This window comes from Phoenix dactylifera, chromosome 6, assembly GCF_051530095.1.
Source record: "Phoenix dactylifera cultivar Ajwa chromosome 6, Ajwa_hap1_PhDact_Kaust_v1.1, whole genome shotgun sequence".
In the NCBI taxonomy this organism is placed as follows: domain Eukaryota; kingdom Viridiplantae; phylum Streptophyta; class Magnoliopsida; order Arecales; family Arecaceae; genus Phoenix; species Phoenix dactylifera.
Genome location: NC_143195.1, coordinates 3,878,564 through 3,895,844, shown reverse-complemented (window position 1 = coordinate 3,895,844; position 17,281 = coordinate 3,878,564). Strand labels below are relative to the sequence as shown.

Here is a 17,281-nt window from a genome sequence, read left to right as displayed (position 1 = left end):
ACATCATTAGCATTAGGAGTCTTTGGCAGTTCAGTTACAAGATCCATGGTAATTTGTTCCCACTTCCATACTGGAATATCAAAGGCTGAAACAGTCCTGCTGGTCGCTGGTGCTCGGCTTTGACCTGCTAACATACTAAATATTGTGCCACAAATTGAGCAATTTTCTTTTTCATATTGTTCCATCGACACAATTCATTTAAATCCCTATACATCTTAACTCCTCCTGGATGTACTGTATATCCAAACTGATGAGCCTCTTTAAAAATTTTCTGCTTAATTTTTAGATCCATATGTATACAAATTCTATTTCGAAATCTCAAAGATCTATCCTCATATATTTGAATTCAGATTGATCTCCTGATTCCACTGATTCTCGGATCTTCAATAGTTGGTGGTCATACCCTTGGAAGTTTTAATCTTTTCTATAAGTGTCAGTAGAACTTGAATATAAGCCAATCGAATCTCTGAGTCATGTAATCAGATCTATAAATCAAGCCTCCTCATATCTTCCAAAATATGTTGCTTATTGGTAATTAAGGTGGCCACATTTTCAATTGATTTTCTACTCGAGGCATCTGAAACAATGTTAGCTTTCTCGAGACGATAATTAATCGTTAGATCATAATCCTTCAATAATTACAGCCATCTTCTTTGTCTCATATTCAGTTTTTTTGGGTGAATATGTATTTTAAACTCTTGTGATCTATATATACCTTGCACTATACTCTATAGAGATAGTGTCTCCAGATTTTAAAAGCGAAAATCACAGTCGCTAACTCCCGATCATGAGTAGGATAATTTTTCTCATAAGGTTTTAATTGTCTAGTCATAAGCCACCATTTTACTATATTGCATCAAAACACAGGCAAGTCCCTTTCTAGAAGCATCACTATAGATTGTGAATCCTTCATTCCCTGTGGGTATAGTAAGAATATGTGCTGAAATTAATTATCTCTTTAATTCTTAGAAACTTTGCTCACAATCTTCAGTCCATTCAAACTTAACCCCTTTTTGAGTTAAACGAGTCAAAAGTATAGCTACACGAAAAAATTCTTCCACAAATCGCCTGTAATAACCTTCCATCTTCGAGAAGCTACAAACTTTAGAAAAATTGGTTGGCTTGTTCCATTGTACTACAACTACGACTTTTATTGGATCCATAGAAATTCCATCTCCGGATATGTTATGTCCTAAAAATGCTTTCTTATCTAACCAAAACTCACACTTCTTCAATTTAGCATAGAGTTTCTCATTCCTCAAGATTTGTAGTGCGCTTCGCAAATGTCTCTCATGTTCCTCTTTGCTTTTTGAATAGACTAAGATATTGTCAATGAAGACCACAACAAATCGATCTAGAAAGGATTTAAATATTTTGTTCATTAAGTCTATAAAAGCTGCTGCAGCATTTGTCAATCCAAAAGGCATTACTAAGAATTCATAATGCCCATAAAGTGTTCTAAATGCGGTCTTGGGTATATCCTCTGCTTTGATCTTCAACTGATGGTATCCTAAGTGAAGCTCAATCTTAGAGAAAACTTGTGCACCTTGCAGCTGATCAAACAAATCATCTATTCGAGGCAAACACTACTTGTTCAGTTAGGTGATTTTATTCAACTCCCTATAATCAATGCAGACTCTCATACTTCTATCTTTATTTTTCACAAAAAGTACCAGAGCTCCCCAAGGTGATACATTAGGTCATATAAAACCTTTGTCTAGCAAACCTTGCAACTGATCTTTTAATTCTTTCAACTCAGCTGGGGCCATTCGATAAGAAGCTTTAGAAATTGGACCTGAACTAGGTACTAGATTAATAGTAAATTCAATCTCTCTATTCAGTGGCAATCCTGGCAAATCCTAGAGAAATACATCCAAAAATTCATTCACGACAGCAATATCCTCTATATTTAATTCATCTTGTCGTATGTTAATTACTGAAGCCAAGTAACCTTCGCATCCTTTCCTTCACATTCGCCCAGCTTTCAAAGCTGAGATAATATGTGGAGGGGTAATTCTCGTGTTTCTAATGAAACTAAACTCTAGTTTACCTGGTATCTGGAAGTTCCCACTCTTCCTATAACAGTCTACAAAGGCATGATAAGTAGCAAGCCAATCTATCCCCAGAATGACATCAAAATCTCTTATATCAAGCATTGTCAAACCAGTTGGAGTTCCCTACCTCCTATTCTGACTCTGTATAACTTGCATATAATATCAGTACTCAACATGCCTCCTACTGGTGTCTCAACATATAACTTAGTTGTCATAGGTTCATAGTGGGATGCAAAAGCCTATGACGACAGGCAGCAACCCCACGATAATTTTTTTTTCTAGCCCTTTCCGGGATGTAGATGGCTTCCACAACCGGTAGCAACCCCCTTAATATTATTGAAAAATTACAAAAAATGGTAAGGAGCCGGCTGCCACAGCTTTACGTCGGCTCCGCATTCAGGGTGTTTACTTAGTCTCCAAGGTGAGCATGCTCCTCTCTCAGCAAGATGCTCAATCGGATCTCTTTTTCGCCATTTTTTTAAAAAATCTCGCTAACAGATGGGGGAAGAGGGGGGCAAATTTGTGGAACCTTTCTTTCCCTTTTTGAATATCTCAGCAAATCTAGAATGACAATTTTTTTAGGATAAATTGTTTCTAACTAAAGTGTCTTCTTCCTTAAAAAAAGCTTTCAAAAAAAAGCTAAATACCACCGAGGTGGTAGCATAGTTAGAACGGAGCATTGTTGGCGTACTCACATGCGGTCGAACATTTTCTGATGCAAGGAGGGCCTAGTGAGGGCTGCTGCACAGGTGGGATTAATTCCCCTCCCCCCTCCTTTTTTTAATTAAAAAAAGCTAAATATGATTCACCTTCAATTTTGATTTTAATTATACAGTAAAGTACCTTCAAAAAACAAGTATGCTTCCGCCCGATTTGTATTTTTTGCTTTCTTCTCATTTGGCAGGATGTACCACGTTAGAGCTATAGGAATTACCGTTTTCACCCAAAAAAAAAAAACAATTATGCAGGTCTATCTATATGCATCTAATTACCAAATTTTTCTCCAAAGAAAATCGGCTCGTTTTGATAATGATTTAGAAAATAAAAAAATATTTAAAAAAAAAATCCCTCTTCACACTCTCGAGATTTTTCCCCTATGTGGCAGCTACCTACTGATGTGGTTTTCCTGGGGACTCGAGGGAAGAGCAACCTCCCATACCGAGTGCCCCTCTGTGCCTGCTTTCTTTTGCACTCCCTTCTATTCTTGTGCAGAGCTTCCCTCGTCATGTGGCATGTGGAAGGCTGCTATTTAGAAGCAACCCCCTGTGCAAAGTAAAAAGTGGTTATAACTAATCTAAGCCACCAAAGAGGCACGGCGACAATTCTCAATGTAGAGATATAGCTAGGCGGAAGGGGTTGTAGCATACAGCAGCACACTTTCGCATGTAATAGTTGTGTCGAAGTGGCTGCGCCATTCCTACATTAGTTTGCTCAAGCACCTTGTTTTTGACATATATCTCCTGAGCGATTAAGACTGCAAAAAGAAAAGAGGGAAAAATTGCCAGGTGCTTTAATAAATGGCACTGTCAGATCATGGGGAGAGGAAGGCATATTCTGCCTGTTCCCTCCCATTCCTCAAGTAAATAATTTTTTTCCTTTCCATGATCTTCTTTCAGCCAGTCAGCCCATCAAAGTCAGGTAAGCTCTAATATCAATAACTTTTTCATTTTGGGGCACTTATTGTATATACATATTTTTTTTCTTAGTCTCTGAGGCATTTTGGATGCATTCGATCCAAACGGTCATGCGACGAGGAGGGTTTAAATTCAAGTAGGCTCTAATATCACTGACCTCCTCATTTTGGGATACCAATTATTATTTGTATTGTTAATTTTCCAATCCAATGGTCACGCGACATAGGCCAATCTATGCTGCTAGGGAATAGGAGTCTTCCACTGCGATCGACATGTGGCCGTGGGCAAATTGGACACGCATCGCCCGCAGGCTTTTTTGGGATCGCCCTTTAATGCAGAGAGATCATGCGATGGGGAGGACTCAATTTTAGATAGGCTCTAATATCAACAACCTTGGGGCACTCATTACTATTATTCCGATCCAACGGTCACGAGACACAGACCATTTAAACTCCAGGGAATAGGCATCTTCCACTGCAACCAGCATGTGGCCATAGGCAAACTGGACATGTGTCACCTCAGGCCTTCTTTGGATCGCCCTTTAATGGAGAGGATACTAGAGCTAGAGTGGCTTTGCAAGCAATCAAACAGGATCATCAAACAAAATTGGCGAGCTTCAAGCATAAAAATGGGGAAAAAACTGATGAAATAAAACACTACTCGAAATAAAAACAGCAGAAGACAAGAGAAACATGATGTGCATTCTAAAATGATGTGGAAATCGGAAGAAACAGATATCCATTCACCATCTGATTCACAGTTCAAGAAGTCCAGAAGCAGCAAATGTAGGTATAAAACTCTTTACATTGAAGGAGGCCGTGGCCTTGGGAGACTTTTATCTCACAGCCATTAAGAGCCTCCCAATATTTTTCATCTCAGGTCATTCTCACCATAGCAGTGGAAGAATGGCAGATTTTCCGCAGACAAGCTATATCCAAGAATGCAGCTTTCAAATATCGACTCTTCCATTGGTTTGAGCAAATTTATGCTGAAGGATGAACATGAAGGTAGGTAAACATTGTTGGCATTAGAGACTTAAGAATAAAGTAGATAACTTGTTCCAAACGAACCTTAAGTCTGCATAAACAAGTTCATCTAGTCCATTCAGCAAATAAATCTTGTCACACAATCCCAATAATTTATAACATATAGCCTATAGCATGTATATCTCCAAATATGTTTCAGAGATGGCACCGACATTTTGATTCCTAATACATACAAAAGGCTATAGTTTAACAAGTTTCTCAACCAAGACAATGAAAAAGTAAATCAGTAAGATCTCCTATTACTTCCAGCTCTGTTGTACTCTTCTGACATACACCGGTCGCAGCTACTTACTATGAGCAAAGATACCCAAGAATGGCATTTTTCAGCCTACACAAATGTCTTACAAAGAGATACCACTGGAAAGTAAAAGCAGCTCCTTCAACTGATCCAGACAAGAGTAGAAATGCTTCTTTGCATTGATCCAATCACCTGAATATTATGAATTAAAGTAAATATGGCTGATGAGATTATAGCAGCAAAACAGGAAGCTGGAGAAAATCTTGCCTGTGATTATTGAATAATTGATCCTGCATGATCACTCAGCAACCTGCACATGCAACTTTAAGCCATCAGTACCAAATCAGCAGAAAAAAGAAAGTGCATGCCAAGCCTACAAAGCCCGTTACAGAAGATACCTAATTAATGTCTCATTTCGATATATTTAGCAACATCCACCAAAAAAAAAAAAAAGTGAACTATATGTTCTCATGACACCAGTCCTGGGAGCTTTGCTCTTGTGACCTAGGTTAATGGAATATTGTGGTAATTCTATGAAAGTTTCCACGAGCCCTTTGGAGTAGGTATGTTCCGTAGGATAGTTAGTGTTGCATTTCATAGCAGCAAAAAGAGACTACGCTATAATTTCAGCTGAGGCTATAATGGAAATTATTTAATAGCCTACTAGTTGGGAGGCACTTGAAACTTCAAACTTCATTGTATTGTATGAAATAGCCAAATGTTTTTCAAAAAGCATCTGAAGAATTCAAGTGTCAGGGAAACACATAACGCACGTGTTATGTGGACCACACGTGCTGGTGCATATACAGTTAGTATTTAAAAATATAAAATTATTAATTACAATAACAATAGAAATATTGTTATAGATAATAGAGATATTAATAACAATAACATCCAGCGTGCTTGAAACTTACAACCAACCCAACCATTAGCTTGAATCTGCCTTGTTCATATAAGCTTGCTTAAAAGTGGCCATGTACTTGGGTGCACAAGCTAAAAAGGCCATACAATGCTAACCTTGCTGCATATATGTTTGCAAAATTCTCAGCAAATCATCCTTCTAACTCAAATGCAAGCTGACCATATATAGTAGCTACACATAGGGTATGCAGTGTGGTCAAGTGACCACATAAACACTGAAAAATAGAAGAAGCTGACTACTGCCGAAAACAAATAAGATCTTGAGGTGCAACCACTGCCCCAATAGCATGTTCACAGTACCAACAATTATTCCACCTTCATTCTACCACTCTTATACTTTCTATGTTTGTTTCATTCCCTCCAACCACCATTGCAGAGACATATCTCCTAACCTGCCTGCTAAGCTGATGATAAGCAGTGCTAATCCTGTTTCTTTTGATCATGCTCCATCCCTTGAGGCATACCAGAATTCTAATGGAGAACTTCTAAGTATTGCACTTTGCCTCAACCACTGTGCTTCCTTAGCCCAAAACACCCCTTGAAAATATTATCCGAATGATCCCAGATTCAACATCTTAACTTATGAAGAGATAACAAAGCTTGTAATACTAGAAGATATTAACATTGTAATCTTGTTCATCTCCTAGGAGGAAAGAGGCATTGGTCAAAAGCAAGATTCGTCGCACCAATACCAAAGGTCGTACTAACCAGCGACTTGTGCACGCCCCTATCCTTGTGGAACTAGGATGAAGGCACCATCCTTATAAATAGAGGACTCAACCCCCAAGGGTAGAGACAAATGTTCCCCTCTTGCACTCTTTCCCTATCTCGATTGCTCTACTTCTCTCTTTCTCTCAGTGTTCCAACGCAAGCTAAGGTTTGGAGAAATTTGATAAGCCTCTATAGGTGAGTGAAGTGGATGCTTCTGGCGATTCAACATGGGTAAAAAGAATGGAGATATCGCCTCAACCAAACTCAAGCATGCATTCCTGAGAAGTTTGGATTGCTTAAATCAGAATTATGCAATTAAATAATCTTCTTTTTTTGGTAAGTAACTAAGTGATCTTCCAACCCTTGTACATTTATTACTCCCCTCCTATCTCACTTTCACAGAGTGGCTGATTGCAAAAACCCAACATCCTAGTTATATTGCTGTTCATGATCAGAAAAATATTATTATGACCTCTAGAAAGATCTAGGTAGCTCATTCTCCAAACTGGCTTATTGTGATTCTTCTTTCAACATGCAACTTTTCATACAACCACTCAAGACCCAACTTGTCTTTCACTACCCATCCTTAAGACATTTCATATAGCCAGTATCCAACCTCTCTTTTGCTAGTCATCCCTCATCCTTTGTATTCAGACTACATCTTGCACAACATTATCATTTTTATGAACTTCGAAAAGATTCCGATCCTAGGACCAACATAGCCAATCCACACAGCCCCAAAGGGGGCCCAAAAGAAATCCAAACCAATTTATAGGGACATCCAGAGCCATATGCCCTATGTCACCTTACTTTCAAATTACACATGTTGTCATCACCTTTCACACGAAGGTTATATAGGTCTTCAACCATTTTTTTTTCCTTTTCAAATTTTGCATAAACTAGACAAAATGGGGAATTATTATCCAACGAGGTTGGAAGTTTCACCGCAAACACATGGGTTTTTGATAAAAACCTACTACATAGCTGCTACTTTCAGTTATATCGGCCATGATATTTCTGAAACTGAGTGCCAAATCAAATGTCAAAATTGAATGATCAGTTCCCACCTTTTCGTTTGTAACTGATTGAATTGATCATGGATGCTTAATTTAATAATTTTTTGGGTGGTTAATAAGTTGTAACACATTTATTATTTTTTAAAATGTATTTCAGCAATCAACGTCATCATTCACTTCTTTTTTTTTTTAGAGTTAAAAAAGGGCAAAACCAAGAGTGTCGTCTCGATACTGGACCATGTACCAGTATGATGTTGGTACAATGTTGATATGCCCAATACGGGATTCAGTTCGGTGTACTAAGACTCAAGATGCCCCTCGTACCAAGTCTTGGTTTGGTACTGGTACAATACGAATGTCCAATATGAGATGGTGCATACCAGTAGGGTGAACCTTAAGTGAAACAAATCCAAAGATTATAGATCCAGCCTCCAAGAGATGATTTATTAGATTGAACTTGGATTTTACAAGATTTTAGGAAACTAGATACTTGCACATCTGATCCCAAACAAATTTAAGAGGAAAAAAAAATCTAGGATATAAAGTATTCTCTCTTTCCTTTTTTTTAGGAGAGCGAACAGAATTTGTGGTGTAGATAAAGCACTTGAAGGACTAATTTGCAAGATTTGAGCTTGGGATATCTGTAACTTGAAATCCAACTAAAAGGAACTTGGGTTCTCATCATAAATTAATTGAAATATATTACAACCTACAATAATGCGAAACCAAAACCATAACAATAATCATAACCATAAATGTCAAGTTGTGTCCCTAGACTCCCTACTTTGTGAGGTTCGCTTCATGACCATCATGTAGGGATCAAGAATCTCATTCATGCCTTCGGAAAGCAACTTGGAAACCATCTATGAAAATTTGCAAGGTTCATAAATTAAGATGAAGTAGTTTATGTAACACCATATGCACCTGTAATTCTAGTTATATTATGATTAAGAACAGTTTTTAATTTTGCTTAAGCCTTACAAAATATGAAGCATACATTTGTTTGCGTGTTTAGATGCTAGTGCAATAGAATTTTTTTTTTTTCAAAAAGTCCAGTCTAACAGCAATTGTCATTATAGCAGCACATATAAACATGCTTTGAAGTTGTAAATGCATCTGTTTATTCAGAATGCTGCAATCATCTACATGCACATACATAAGCATGTGCTTGGACAGGTTAGAAGCCCTGCAATTCGATAACTACTTCTCATACCATTTTCTCTCAAGCATACCTGGTTGAGGGGATTGTCTGGGGATTTCTTCCATAGCTTCCAAATCATATCCTTGTACTGGTTGAGGGTTAGACCTGGTTTTTCTTCGTTCAGTCTGGGAAGCTCTGCTTCTTCAAAAGCCTACATGTACAAATTTTAAGAGTTCAATACACAAATTTGTAGAAAATCAATTAAATACTTTATGGTAATCGTCTTGTTCTTTGCAACAATACATATCATCTGCTCCCATAAAAACTAACTTAAGCATCATAAAATTCCATTCTGGTCTGATTCTTACAGAGTACTGCATAAAACTTGTCAAATTTCTTGCACTAGTTTGTAATGCATGAATTTGAGTAGGAAGGCCAGCTCCATGCCCAGCCTTACACTCAATGCAGGCAATGATGGCACACAAACAAGTGTAAGCATGTTAATGAGAAGTGGTAGCTGCTAATGGAACTATTACGTGAAGATATCTTTGAGAAGCATGTCTAGTTTCAATGTAAACCACTTTTTCTGTCAATGGTCTAACTTTTGTGTAATGGTGATATCAAATGGCATGGTAAGAACGACAATAACAAAGACACCTTCATGCTCGATACTAATCGTGTTGAGCAAACATATATTTGTTTATTGATGCCATTTTTTTGTTCTCAATTTATTGCTTAAAGATATTATAGTAAGATGAATCACACATTTTATTACCTATCCTACAAGCTTGGTTTCTGGATCTGGACAAAGAGGAGCTGATCAAATCCCCTTCGGCCATACAGCTACAAGATCTATTGTGACATTCAGGAGAAAAGAAACAATCAATCATTGCAACATGTCCATTTATGTATTTAACAAAAATGTTATGGAATGGTGCACCAGCACATGCATCAACACCGCCACTGGAATCCTTGACTAGACAAATATCAATCACATTGCATTTAAAGAAACCATAGCTTCATTTTTTAAAAACTAAAAGACGAGTATAGTGAAACCAAATGACAGAATGGTAAGGTACAAGAAGTAATCAAGGAGGGATTTTTTTAAACGGTTGCATAAAAGGGCATCAAGGACTCCAAAAGACATAAAGAGGGTAGATTGATGCAGAGAAGAAAGTGAATAAAGGCCGAAATTCCAAATAAGCAACAATTGATGACAAGTTCTGTTTAAATAAGGCAAGAATGAAATATGTGGATTTACCAAGATGTTGTTTAGGAAAACATGAGATACAAATCAAGATAGGCTAACTGAGAGCAAGTATTAGAATTTTGCTGAAAATTGGAAGACCAAAGAAAGATGAAAAGATTAGACATTAATGGAGAAGTATCTATACGAAAAAGATAGAACCTTTGAAGTGTTTCCTCATTTAAAAGCGACATAATAACAAATTAATTTAAAATGAAGCGAAAGAATAGGCCATTACATATACATTAAATACCAAATTGAGGCTTAGAATATCACATAGAAATTAAGCAAGTCAGGCAAACCAGTTTTTGCACCAACCATCATAGAATTAAAATTATAAATTATATTGTGAAGTTCTAGAAAAAGGATAGCAAAACAAAAATTATGAAAAATAGTAAATTAACCTAAGAGGATGGATTTGTTCAGTGTCAGGATGATCAACAATTGAGGCTCTTTTCTTGTTAGGAAATTATAGGAGAAATGCAGAGAATATAAAAACAATATAATTTAGGAAAACATGAGATACATATCAAGTTAGGTTAACGAAGAGTGAATATTAGAATTTTGGTGAAACTTGGAAGAAAAGAAAGATGAAAAGTTTAGACTTTAATGGAGAAGTATCTATACAAAAAAGATAGAACTTTTGAAGTGTTTCCTCATTTCAAAGCGACATAATAACAAATTAATTTAAAATGAAGCGAAAGAATAGGCCATTACATATAGATTAAATACCAAATTGAGGCTTAGAATATCACATAGAAATTAAGGAAGTCAGGCACACCAGTTTTTGCACCAACCATCATAGAATTAAAATTATAAATTATATTGTGAAATTCTAGAAAAAGGATAGAAAAACAAAAATTATGAAAAATAGTAATAATCTAAGAGGATTGATTTGTTCAGTGTCAGGATGATCAGCAATTGAGGTTCTTTTCTTGCTAGGAAATTATAGGAGAAATACAGAGAATACAAAAACAATTCACATGCATGCCACTGACTTGAGGAAAGGATATATTAAGATACCAATGGAGGTAATTTGACGGATAGTAAAGAAGAAATGTGCATGATTAATGGCAGTGCTCTAAGGTGGTGACAAGCACTAAATGTATTTCTGGCAAGAATAGTCACATCCAATCAAGGTGGGCTTATGCCAAGGATCAAAACCAGGCCCACGCTTTTTTATGCTAACAAGCATAAAAAAGCATGAAGAGGTACTGTCTGCTTGCAAATCTAACACCATAGGACAAGCTCAAGTCTAAACTAGAATAATGGGATAAAACCTTAGATGATGATAGTTTAAGAATCAAATGGAAAAAAGAAAAAAAGAGAGTACATATAATGCGATTTAATGGAAATGCATATGAAAATATATCACCAATTAGCCATTAATAAGCAAGAGAAATTATAGAAGAATATAAAAGCAAGAACGAATAACAGCAATCTCGCCGTCATCGCCACCATCATCGACAAGAATAAAGCATCCAAGCAAGAATTAACGGGCAGGAAGGATGGAATTGGAATGATCAGGAGGTGATGAGCAGTACCTTGAAGGAGGCTTTGAGCCTCCTCTCAGGGTGGCGATCGGGGGGCAGCGGGGGCTCGGTGATGGCCATGCGGGCGATGGCGTCCTCGACGGAGTGGGCCTCGATGACGGAGTCGTCGCGGTTGGTGTTGGCGACGAGGACCATGCGCTCGTACTCCTCCTCGTCGGCGGTGCGGCTCTGCCGTTTCTTGGCGACCTCGGCGTTGCGGAGGATGCGCTGGCGCTCCTCCTCCTGGCGGCGCTCGAGCTCGGCCTCGGTGACTTTGGGGGCGGGGACGGAGACGCGGCTGGCCTTGCGGTCGGGCTTGCGGCCGGATTTCTCCAGTTCCTGCTGCTCGATCTCGGCGAGCTTGCGGTTCTCGGCCTTGCGGGCGGCGGCCTCCGCGCGCTTCTCGGCCTCGTCCTCGCGCTTCTTGGCGGCGCGGGACTTGGGGCCCTCGGCGGCGCGCCAGTGCTGCTCCTCCTTCTCGCGGGCCTCGCGCTCCTTGCGCTCCGCCTCCGCCGCGCCGCGCCGGGCGCGAGCCGCCTCCGCCTTCGAGTTCACTCCCAACTTCTTCGGCATCTTCCCTTTCTTCTTCTCGTTTCTGCTCTTCTAAGAAGATTGGATTATACTTACGTTTTGGTTTGGAGGAGATGGAGAGGAGGGTTTTGGTTGGTCACAATCTGCATATATCGGGTGGTTCTATATACACCCCCCCTATTGCTCAGGACACCCCCCAAAAATTAAAAAAAAATTAAATACTCTCTACACCCCCCCATTTGCTAAGGACACCCCTAAAAAATTTAAAATTACTAAATTACCCCCCACCCTCCCCACCCCCTCACCTAAATTGCTCTCTACACCCCCCAAACCCCCCCCCCCACCCCGCTCTTCCCCTCCAAAACACCTCGCCAACGCCCAAAACCCCCCCGTTCCCCCTTCTCCCTCTCGTCGCCGGCATTCTCCCGATCTCCGACCACCTCGCCGGCTTCTCCCGGAACCACTTCGCCGGCTTCTCCCGAAATTTTTTTTTTCACGGTTCGTGCTCCGTTCGGCACTGGATCGCCGAACAAAAGGCTTCTGTTCGGCTGAACAGTGCCGGACAGAAGCCTTCTGTTCGGCACTGTGCAGCCGAACAGATCTGTTCGGTTGAGGGTTGCCGAACAGAATGCTTCTGTTCGGCACTGTTCAGCCAAACAGAAGCCTTTTGTTCGGCGATCCAGTGCCGAACGGAGCACGAACCGTGAAAAAAAAAAATTTCGGGAGAAGCCGGCGAAGTGGTTCCGGGAGAAGCCGGCGAGGTGGTCGGAGATCGGGAGAATGCCGGCGACGAGAGGGAGAAGGGGGAACGGGGGAGGAGGGGTTTAAGGGGGGTTTGAGGGGTGTTTTTTTTTTCTTTTCAAAACGAAACGGAGGAGGAGGAAGGGGGGTGTATGAGAAAATTTCAAGGGCAATATGGTAATTACACTAAAGGTTAGTTTGGGTATTTTTTTTTTGGTTTTTGGGGGGTGTCCTAAGCAATAGGGGGGGTGTATATAGAACTACCCGCATATATCCCTCTCCTCACGCTAGACCCTTCCGGTGCTGGGCTTTCTTTTTCTAAAAAGGGCAAAAAAATCTTTACAATATCCATAAGACCATAACTAAATAATTTTTATGTAAAACAAAAATAACTGCATAAAGTATTTCCTATGTGCAATATTAATGCTCTTTGCAATCTTGGTGGAAATACATGAAGCCCACATGCCATGAAGGATAAAAGATGCTAATCCAATTAAATGTTTTACTTTTTTTTTTGCTATTTTATGTAAAGTGTAATATATTAGAAAATTTAGTCTTTATTCATTCAAGTTTTTAAAAGAGTGTGAATCAAGTTTTTTTAATTAGAGTTTCAGACTATTTTATTTTTATTCAATGTATGTAGAGAGAATGTAGATGCATACTTGAGCAATGTAAGATGAGGAGTTGGATGGTGGAGGATTTATTTTGAGTGATCAAAAGGTTCTTGAATTTGCAAATGACCTCCCAAGAGATCAGATGTAATTAAATAATTTGGATATTTTATCCAATCTCTCCCAAGCAACCATTGGAATAGCATAATTAGCCATTAGATAGATAGACAGCTGCTGAAGCAAGGATCGATGGTACAAGAGTAAGGCTACAAGCTTGTGATTAATGTTTCTATTTCCATTCCTTAAGTTTTTTGTTTATCTTGTCAAACATGGAATTCCTCTTAGGTGCTTTAGCAAAAAGAAGCAGATCATCTGCACGCAACAAATGTAAAATTTGGGAGCCACTCAGAGAACTGAGAGGGGTACACTTCTATTAGGGTAGTGTTGGTATTGGTAGCATATTATGAAATGGAGTTGGAGTAAATGGATGTGAAGACAGTTTTTCTCCATGGTGAGTTGGAGGAGCAGATTTACATGCAGCAGCCAAAAGAATTTTTAGAACATGAACAGGAGCACTTAGTCTGTAAATTAAGGAAGTCATTTTATGGGGCTGAAGCAGTCTCCAAGGCAGTGGTACAAGCGTTTTGACTCCTACATGATTCGAATTGGCTACAGGAGATGTGAGTATGACTGTATGTTTATGTGAAGAGCCTTGACAATGGTACTTTAAAGTCAACAAGTTGAAGACTTTATTGAGTAGAGAGTTTGATATGAAGGATTTGGGCGTGGCCAAGAAAATTCTTGGGATAGAGATTCGCAGATACAGAAATTCCAAGAATTGTAGTTATCTTAGGATAGTTATATACAGAAAGTGTTGGAAAGGTTCAGCATGGGTAATGCGAAGCCAGTGAATATACTTTTAGTGAATCATTTTAGATTATCTACCTCACAATGCCCGAAGACAGAGAAAGAAATTGAAGACATGTCAAAGGTTCCATATGCTAGTACAATGGGATGTATGATGTATGCTATGGTTTGTACTAGGATGGATTTGGCGCATGCAGTTAACGCAGTGAGCAAGTTCATGGCAAATCCAGGGAGACAGCATTAGGATGTAGTCAAGTAGATCTTCAAAAGGATACTACAGACTATGAGTCTATGGTATCATGTTTGTCAGACAGCAGGATGATCCTTCAGTCGTGGGGTATGTTGATGCAGATTATACAAGGGACTTGGATGACAAGAGGTCGCTACATGCTATGTATTCACTCTTGCAGGAGGGCCTATCAATTAGAGGTCCATGGTTCAGTCTCTATTTGCACTATCTATGACTGAGTCAGAGTATATGGCAGTAGCTTAGGCTGCTAAGGAAACATTGTGGTTGACGGGATTAATCAAGGAGCTGGGTGTTCAGCAAGGTGGAGTTCAGTTGCATTGTGACAGTCTGAGTACGATCTATTTGGCAAAGAATCAAGTATATCATGCGAGACCAAGCACATAGATGTGAGGTATCACAAGATTAGAGAATTGGTTTCTTCCGGTGATATATTGCTTGAGAAAGTTCACATTTCTGAAAATGCAGCAGACAGTTGACAAAATTTGTTACTACAGACAAGTTCAAGCATTGCTTGGACTTGGTTAACATCTCTAGGTGCTAGAGAGAAAGTGTTCCAACCCATCGGCGTCAGGTGGTATCCCATGTTATTTTTCTCCTAAGGGGTGAATATTCGCCAAGGTGGAGATTGTTAGAGTAAGTGGCTCATATTGAGGTATTCTTATTTGAGTGGTCCACTGGTATTCTAACGGAACGGAGCGAAGCGACAGGATATGTTTATCTTTGGGATAATTATGTAGTGTTTTATTCTATCAGGGATGCTGATAAGGGTTGGGACTCTAGAACTAGGGTTTAACTATAAATATCTTATAACCCTTGCTATTTTGAGAGATAGTAAAAGTTACAGCCATTTTGCTCCTGTGGACATAGGCACATTGTCAAACCATGTAAAATCCCTGTGTTCAATTTCTCTTCCTCTTCCTCTCTCAATTCTGTGCATTGTTCTGTTTCCTATTTGGATCCTGTATTTGCGCAATAAGAATGAATGAGGAATTATGACCAAGACCAATATTAGTAGCCAATAACCTTTAAACAAAGCACCCAGGGAGTTAAAGATGCCCCCATGAGCATGACGTAGAAGACATATGCTGCACTCAGGAAGTAGAGGGGGAAAAATCTATATGATCATGCAGACAGACTACCTTCACTCTTTCTGCATTAAACCCTTTTTTCTTAACTTGTTCAGCATTAAGCCTAATCCATGCATCCATGAGAGACCCATCACTTTCGCTACGTAGAAAGCTGTGACAGTCAACAAAGTCATACAATCTACCATAAGCAAATACGAAAAGAGCATCAGTCGGAAGAAGATCATGATATGCCGACCAAGTCCTGAAGTAGAAAGGCCGGCTCCATGCCCAGCCTTGCATACGATGCGGGCAACTATTGGGTTGGTCTGTCAGCTGTTTTCTTTTTAATCTAGTGAAAATAAGTGAACCAGAAGAAGATTCATTACGGAAAAATAAATTAGAATACAAAAGCAAGTTAAATGATCAGCAAAACAACATCGTTGAACATTATATAAAAAAGGGCATAACTATTACCATGTTAACAAGTAATCATCATGACTTACAATACCATGATCTGATTAAAGACCAGCATAAGATTGCAGACAAACAAGTGTAAGCATGTTAATGAGAAGCCCTTGTTAGGAGATATCTTTGAGAAGCATTTCTAGTTTCAATGTAAACTAGAGAACTTTTCTGTCAATAGTCCAATTTGTGTAATGATGATATCAGATGGCATAGTGGTGATGGCAATATAACAAAGAAAACTTCTTGCTTGGTGCAGATCATGTTGAGGTATCCACTTGAGTGCAGCCAAATCTAGCTATCTATATATATTCGAGCTATTGTATATGATTTACTACTTCTAAATTGCTTATACTAAAATCATATGATTAAGAAACCCCTCAAATAGTCAAAAAAATGGACAATTTAAATGGCATAAAATATTTTTTCCTTTTTGACTGCTTGATGTATGGGCTAAAGATCTCCAAATCACATGATTTTCGGTGTGTAAGCAGCTTAGAGATAACAAATCACATCCAACACTCCAATTATCGATGTGGGCCTCCGATTGTCCAAGTAGACCTACCCAAATTTAGGTAGAGATCCACTCGACTGTAGCTAAATCAAACTCTCTCTCTCTCTCTCTCTCTCTCTCTCTCTCTCTCTCTCTCTCTCTCTCTCTCTCTCTCTCTATATATATATATATATATATATATATATATGTCCATATTCTTGTTATACCACCTATAGAATTCAGAATTTTCTGTGTAACCACCATATTTGTGTCAATAAATTATAAAACATCATTTGGATGCAAAGAAACGCTAATAAGTTTCAATAGAAGCAAGATTTTAAAAATGTGCTCCATTGTTAAACAAAACAGAAGAGTCCATTTTTAAAAAAAAGAAAACTCTTCCACAATAATATAACTCCCTATCTATGTTAATGTCAATAAACACTGCTTAAACTTATCTATTTTTTAAAAAAAATTAAAAAAAGTTAGTTTTTACGACAAGGGTAAATTAATAACGGCCATTACTGAATAATGGCTTGTGGATAAATTATACTTTTCTTATTGTAGTGGAAATAATGGCCATTACTTGAGGAGTTTATTATTCTTGATAATAAACTAATAATGTTTTATTAGAGATTTTGGCTTAGTCTTCAAGGGAGTCCTTCACATGGTAAAGAAAGCAAAATAAGGTAACCTCTAACACTCCGGCCTGTTTGGGGG

The 17,281-nt window shown here is 38.7% G+C and overlaps 1 protein-coding gene across 2 annotated transcripts; it reads right to left on the bottom strand.

Moving 5' to 3' along the window:
- Nucleotides 1–4,766: 4,766 nt before the first annotated feature.
- LOC103723795 (uncharacterized) lies at nt 4,767–12,227 on the bottom strand. Of its 2 annotated transcripts, none has more exons than XM_088723185.2 (4): nt 11,552–12,227; nt 8,834–8,972; nt 5,240–5,282; nt 4,767–5,164 (listed from the first exon to the last, which is right to left on the bottom strand). In XM_088723185.2, the coding sequence occupies exons 1-3, from the start codon at nt 12,110–12,112 to the stop codon at nt 5,275–5,277; spliced, it is 708 nt and encodes a 235-aa protein (XP_088579311.2). In that variant the 5' UTR covers nt 12,113–12,227; the 3' UTR covers nt 4,767–5,164; nt 5,240–5,274. The 2 variants fall into 2 exon arrangements, with proteins under 2 accessions (XP_088579311.2, XP_038982790.3); XM_039126862.3 differs by having other exon boundaries at nt 8,853–8,972; nt 11,552–12,226.
- Nucleotides 12,228–17,281: the final 5,054 nt, after the last annotated feature.